At 39.7% G+C, this 7,275-nt stretch overlaps 1 protein-coding gene across 1 annotated transcript; it reads right to left on the reverse strand.

Annotated features, from left to right (window-relative positions):
* Window positions 1-919: 919 nt before the first annotated feature.
* On the reverse strand, window positions 920-4,455 carry LOC138015589 (melanopsin-A-like). Its single transcript, XM_068862670.1, has one exon. It carries the CDS (start codon window positions 3,801-3,803, stop codon window positions 2,829-2,831), a length of 975 nt encoding a protein of 324 aa, XP_068718771.1. The 5' UTR covers window positions 3,804-4,455; the 3' UTR covers window positions 920-2,828.
* Between the last annotated feature and the right edge of the window lie 2,820 nt (window positions 4,456-7,275).

Here is a 7,275-nt window from a genome sequence, read left to right on the forward strand (position 1 = left end):
TCTCCGCCTGGTGAATGGTCGAGTCTTCGTCTTCCCTCAGCGAACTTTGAACGGTAGCCTTTTGCATGTAAAACTAAATTCCGCTTGGTATAACTGTACTGTTGTGACGAAAAATATATCTATATTAAAAGTTGTAAGCAGATACCTCCCCCATCAGAAGAGCCTGGCTATATATAAGATTAATACTCAGTGGTTGTCATTATCATAATTATGATTTCAATTTTGAGCAATCATTCTTTTAAAATATGGTTTAAATAATTGTAACCTCACTCGCCTTCCAACTTCCACGTTACTTTAAATTCTATGATGGGAAAATGACGGAAGCTATGGCGCCTTAACCATCATTTTATCGTTTTTCCGCCAATTTAAATGATGACATGTTTCGCTCCCACGCAAAACGGCTCTGTTTTCTCTTTTACAAAACGTGACTTTGAGAAGATATAAGTTTGCCAAGTGTGCACGAAAACTAATTATACCAAGCGACATTCAACGAAGATAGAATTCAAATTCATAGGTAGACAGGCATTTCGTAAAATTCGTCGAAAAGACGACTGAACTATGCATGTTAATTTGAATGGTATTTGCTATGACTAGTATTGCTCAAGTTTCAAAAATACACCAGAAATACATAGAGATCTACAAACTTCTTCCTTGGATACGAAATATCTCCTGAGTAAATTACAGTGGATTCCACAAAACTTTTGATAGGCGGTTTGCGAAGTTCGCTTCGAACTTGGGAATTTCATTACGCATGGGCGTAGCCAGGATTTTTCAAAGGGGGGGTCACACTCTGTCAAACGGAGGGTACTCGCGTTTTCGCAACCTGAATATTGTAGGTTTGAGTAAAAAACGGCTTACAAAGGGGATGTCACGGGCACCCCAGGACCACCCCCCCCCCCCCCCTGGCTACGCCCTTGTTACGTATTAAACTGTCATTCAAATAGCAAACTTTGAAACGAACTTGGGAACTTCGCGCCGAACTTTGTGGGAATGAATACTAAACACTCATCACAAAAGTGCGTGGATAAGTCTATTTTCATTTTCAACGACAAGAGTCGGTGATTCCTATGGAATAACGCTGAATTTCTTGAAAGGATATAAACCAAGATCTTGCGTTAAGCTGCGGTTGATCGATGCACGCGACGGGACATTTTCGGGCAAACACTGAAACGGGACTGAAACGTTATTCTCTACCAGTTTGTTTTGGATTTCACTGCTGTAAATGCTGGGATTGTTAATTTTACAAAACTCCATATAAATATTTATCATTCATCACGCGCTGACCCAGTGCTATTTCCACCTTTGTTGCCTTAATTCGATATTCCCTCTGCGAACGAAAACATCAACAATTTTGGAAAATGGTTTGTTTCGGAAGTCTCAGTTCCTGTCCTATTTAAGATGGCCCCTTTCCATTCTAACCAGCTTTCAATAATTTACTGCCGGATTTAATATGGAATTGCCTTCCTTGCACGGTGAAGGCACTCATTTCAAAACAGCAACTGAGAGCAATGGTGAAATTACTTCGCCACATTCCCACGAAGTTCGGCGCGAAATTCCTAATTTCGTTTCAAAGTTTAAATTGACAGTTACGTAATGAAATTCCCAAGTTCGAAGCGAACTTCGCAAACCGCCTGTCAAACGTTTTGTGAAATCCACTGTAACACACAATTGTACCTTTATCTTTTAGTGTGTATTGATTAGAACTCTTGTGAGTGGTTTTTCTTTACATCACAAAAACACGTAAAGTGTTATTACGTAGCATAAATTTTATACCAGAAACCAGCTTCTTTTTATAGATTGACCCACACTTAGAATTAAAATGAGATCATTCGTTTTTCACTACGAGTTTCTTTTACACTTCTTTAAGCCTGAAGCGCTTTTGAGGCTCAGCTGCAGGTCACAGGAAGACTAATGAAAATAGCAGTATGGAAAAGTTACAGGAGAACTCCTTGTGAGCCGAGTGGTCAGCTTCCCGACTGCGACTCCTAACTCAGACAGTCAGACACCTTTATTTACCTTTAGTTATTTAAGAAAAGAAATTTACAGATATTAAAAATAAAAAGAGAAAAATGATCATTGGTTCCCTACTGAAGTAACTATATGGAGTTAAAGAGCTAGGAAGCCAGATTACATGAAGTATAGTACAATGCTTGGGTCGGAAAACACGCACACAAAATTTACATCATATGAAGCAACAACAACAACAACAACAAGAAACTACTTTATTAATATCTACTTTACAAAGTAACTACACGAGAACAAGCAAGTAAAGCATTTAAGGGCCTGTTTACAAGCAGGTAGGGTAACCCTAGTGCTAGGGTAACCCTACCTGTGAAATTTTGCTTGTAAACCCGGGCTATGTTTGACCCTCCTGCTAGGGTAACCCTAGCGGTAGGGTTACCCTACCTGCTTGTAAACAGGGCCTAAGGCAGAGAAACAAACAAACAAACAAAAAAAAAACTACTGATATGATGAAATAACATGAGAAAGAAATCAGAAAATCCAAGAAAATTAATATTTTCGCGGAGATTCTCTTTTCAGATTTTCTTTATATAAATGAAGTTGACTTAACATTTTATTCCAAAAGGATTGCACATTGGGTTCCTGAAAACGAATGTGAAAAATTTCATCGTTGATTCAGTTTTATTCAAGGAGGATGACGGTATGATTGAGTTTCTGTAGTCCTTGTATTATAACAGAGGAACACTAAGCTAAAACTATGTAAATCTCCATAAAAGGACATTTTTTGACGTATTTTTTTAGTGTTGTCGTCTCGTTAGTTTCAAATGTATTCAAACGTAGCTCTTGCGATGAAAAGTACCTTTAATTCAAAGGACCAATGGTCCTCCACTCGTGATGAAAGCTGGTCTAGCCCTGCGATGACGTCTGGCTATAGGAACAACCACGACCATGCGCCTTCGAAACTTACGAGAAACAATGGCATACAAAATTGGGTTGAAAAAAAATGACGTTTTCGCAAAAACGCTACACGCACTTGTAGCAATAGGATTAAGTTTGACGTTAAGGACAACAAGAAATGACACTACAGCATAAGGAGACCATGATAGCATGAAAGCGGCTATGACAGTCAAAAAGTACATTGCAGACTTGCGATGTCTTTTTAAAAGGGCTTGAGACGTTGTTACCGCTGATAAACGATTCAAGCGCATCTGCCATGTGTTATATACGATATGCTTGGAGATTTGGTGGATCTTGAAGTACGAAAACATGATTACCAAAAGCACTAATAAATAAGAGGAGAAAAACACTATTCCAAAATATGCCTTATCATCCGGGAGAGGGATTTCTTGGTCATCTGAACACATTTCGCCGATGCCTTCCAAGCCATAAATACGTGACCACACAACAAGAGGGATAGCACTTAAAATGAATGAAAATACCCAAGAGGTAGCGATAACGATAAAAACTCCTTTGCTACTCAGGTAGGACTGTTTGGATAAAGATCTGGTTATAGTCAAATATTTCCCCGCAGAAATTTCGGCCAAGTGTGACAGAGATACGAGAGCAAGTGAAAATATCATGAATGCATGTACCTGGCAGCCAGCTCTTCCAAAAGGCCACTTCTTTTGAAAGTGCCTTGAAATAGAGATTGGAACGGCAACGGAACAAGAGAGAAAATCACTGACAGCGATGCTGAGAATAAGATAGCTTGGTGCTGATAGGCGATATCTGTTTTTGAAAATTGTCAAAACAACAATGGAATTGAAGAAGATGCCCAAAAGGCAGACCGGAATCTCAGTGACAACGAATATTGTGCTCCACTTGCCAAATGTATTCATCATCTTTTCAGTCAAAGGCTTCTTTTCAGTGATGCTTTACCAAAAGAGAGAAATAATGATATTTTCGAAGAATCAGTTGCAAGCCTACCCATGGCATTTCCATTTTACAATGCGGCCTTTTTTTAAATGTCGCATTCATCGCTCTCTTCCGATGTGATTTCAACTTAACGCCTACTTGATGGTTTCGTAGATCATTATAGTGAGCTCAGGCGCCTTTGCTATGGCATTACTTCCGATGATGTAGGGCAATTAAATTCCCTTTTATTTTTTCAACCTTGTCTTTCTCCACAACAAAACGTGTATCTCCTGATTCAAGAGGAGAATACACGTGCACTGTAACGAATGAGTTCCCAAGTTGTTTTTTTCAGTGCAGAGACAAGCGGGAAGGGCACAAGAAGCAGTCATACGGATTTGTATAACACGGATTTCAGAGTTATTATTATTATTATTATTATGAGCAGCATTAATTTACATTAAAGCTTTATTCTCTGTTCTGCGATAACAGAGGAAATAAGAAATCACAACGATGGCAATTTGAATGCGGACAAGCCATTTTTCGAGTGAGGACAAATGTCTTCTTCATTAATTCATGAATTATCTTGTGAAAATGTAATGTAAATGTTTACAAGTTAACGCTCTCGCAGAGCAAGCTCTGAATTGCAGGGAGATTAGAAATAACTTATAAATATTTTACAGTCACAAAGTCCTTTAGTCTATTAGTTCTTGTTCTAAAAGGGCGTATTCTGTGAAATGCTCAATGTTGGGTATATATTTAAAACACTACTTTTAATTTTCTTTAATGGCAGCAAACGCGTTTCAAAATGCAGAAAATCTGCATTTTGAAATGACTACCTGACCAACTTTCTTTTTTTAAGCAGATTAAGTCTTGATCGGCGTAGTTAACAACTGGAAGATTTCATCTTTCTGGTCTTCCATCTCATACATTAGCTCGAATCGAGCTCCAACTTTTCTTGACGTTATGTAAACGGGGCACATCACTTGAAAGGCAATATAGTCACGGTGGTTAGTTGGACGATTAAGCACAGAATGAAAGTCATTTTTTGCATAAGCACTCTTCGAATTCAACTTAAAAGCGATGTAAGCAATAGAGCATTGAAATCCACACCATTCTCTTCCCATGATGTTCAGTTTGCAACAAATCCAAATAAGTCGACCGCCTTGCATAAAATTCAAAGGCTTCAGCACAAGCACTGTACAATGGACCAAATTCAGAAATTCAGTCTTGGTCGACCATTTTAATATTTACTTTACCCAGAGCGGACAATGTTGGCCTCAAAATGCTGATAATGCCGTTTTACGTTTTTATTCCCCTTAAACCTGTATTTGATCATTGCTCGGTACACCTAAGCTAGCATTCATTGCAAATTTCTCCGTGCAATTTTTCACATGATTACGACTAAATTAACTATTCCATCTTTCACAGGAAGATGTAAATAGGATGAACAGACAAAATAAGAAAAAAATGACTAGAAATTGATCCTTCGTTGGTCCGTAAAATCCGGATACTCCTGTCGAGGAAAATGGCTCCATGATTAATGGTTTATGGGGTGCTGAATAATTGATTGCAGAACCCGTAACGATGCAATCAAGAAAACATTTGAGCTTTGTCCAGTTGTTCGGGTGCTTACCTGTGCCGGAGATCTAGAGATCCCGTGTTCAAAACCCACCCTGACCACCGGTTGAATTTAATCCTGGTGGCCCTGGCTCAGCTTCTCTGCTGCACTTGTGAACAGCCAACTACTTGGGATTCTTAATTTTTTGTTCTGTTCTCGGTTATATGTCGTTGGCGCCGAAAATATGGGGAGCGGTCAATTAGTAAGTATGGATGCATGTTGCCGGTAAAATCCGTTCTCTCGCACTTAGATGAATCGAAGAACTTTTTCAAGAGCCTAAATTACGCCAAGAGGAAAATTAGGGTCAGGCTAGGATTAGTTTTGGTTATTATAGAAATGGATACATGGATATCAATTGACTTATTATACAAAAGTAAAAAAAGAAAAGAACTGCATGTGGTAGTGGTAAAGACTAAGGATTCTAGATCTGGAGGGTCCGAGTTCGAGTACCGGTAAGTGCATAGTACAGTTTTTTGTTCCCTTACTATGTTGTATTGTTGAGACCGAATGGATAAGTGTATGAATATATGTTATTTGTCAGCTGAGAGGTCCGTATAGCGAAAACCGCGGGACCGAGGTCACATTTTTTCGCTATACAAACCGAGCCCTAGCTGCTAAATAACTTATTTATTTTTTCCTCTCTCTCCCTCTCTCTCTCCCTCTCTGAAATCACATTATTAATTGTTGACTCTCACTACGCTTGATAGCGAATGCAGTAAGCGACTTATTTGAATTCTATTTCCACGCCTCTTGTCTAATAAAAATCTGTTTTGAAACACCTAGTTCTGTTTGTGAACGGATTCGGTGTCAAAAATGGAAACTTAAAGTCATCACACAAGCTCTTGCAACCAGAACTAAGATTCCGCCCGGGTTGGCTGGCAAGATAGAAAAATTCCACCCGCGCCCAGAGCCAATCAGGTTGCAGGATTCGCAGAATTCCGCCCACTCGCGCGTTGAGAAAAAATTATGGTACGAAACATTAAGAAAATGTGTTCAGATGCGTGTGAGACTGAGCTTGTTGGAAGGTATAGGTGTTTTCAGACCTTTTTGGAGGTTTGATAGCTGCTTTAAACTTGGTCAGTGGAGTGCATATTCAACCTAGGTAAAATGAGGATTACCAATTTAAACGAGGTAAAAGCGGATTCAACATGAGAACGGATTTTAACAGCAACATGTATACCCACATTTCACCCTTATTCACCACAGAGTCTCCAGTAGCTGAGTGCTTAAAGCGTCCGATTAAATCCCGCAAAGTCGTGGGTTCAAATCCCATCTGGAGTTCGAATTTTTCCGAATTTCCATTTGATGCACAATATCTTTCATAGCGAGCTCCCGCGCGCGGAGCACCATAGTTAAGAATATGTACTTATTGACTAAGTGGGAGGGCCAGACGGGGAAATATTTGGCAAGGGATCATGGTGTACGGACCGAGCGCAGCGAGGTCCGTGCGCCATGACCGCCGTCCGGTCCGACCTAAACTCAGTCAATAAGCATTTTATCATATGGGCCTTTTACACTATTCGTGAACACTCAGAATATGATGTTTGGGCAAAGCAAGTAACAAAAATTTGCACAGAAAATTTATCTAATATGTTGTTTGCATTTAATTTTCTGGCTGTAAATAACTTGGATATTGAAAAGCGACGAAATCCTCTAAAATTGCATCGCGCTGAGCAGTTTGTGTTCCTAGTGGGGCCGTGCGGCTTTTTCCGGCCCTGCTCGCGCTAATGCGTACGGCCCTCATACGGGCATTTTCCCAATAGTTCTGCAGTGAAAGCGCGCGCGGGGCCGTACGGGCCATATGATAAAATATGGTAACCCATCTGAAAGCTTGGTTTTGG

Source organism: Montipora capricornis, chromosome 9, assembly GCF_036669925.1.
Source record: "Montipora capricornis isolate CH-2021 chromosome 9, ASM3666992v2, whole genome shotgun sequence".
Lineage (NCBI taxonomy): Eukaryota > Metazoa > Cnidaria > Anthozoa > Scleractinia > Acroporidae > Montipora > Montipora capricornis.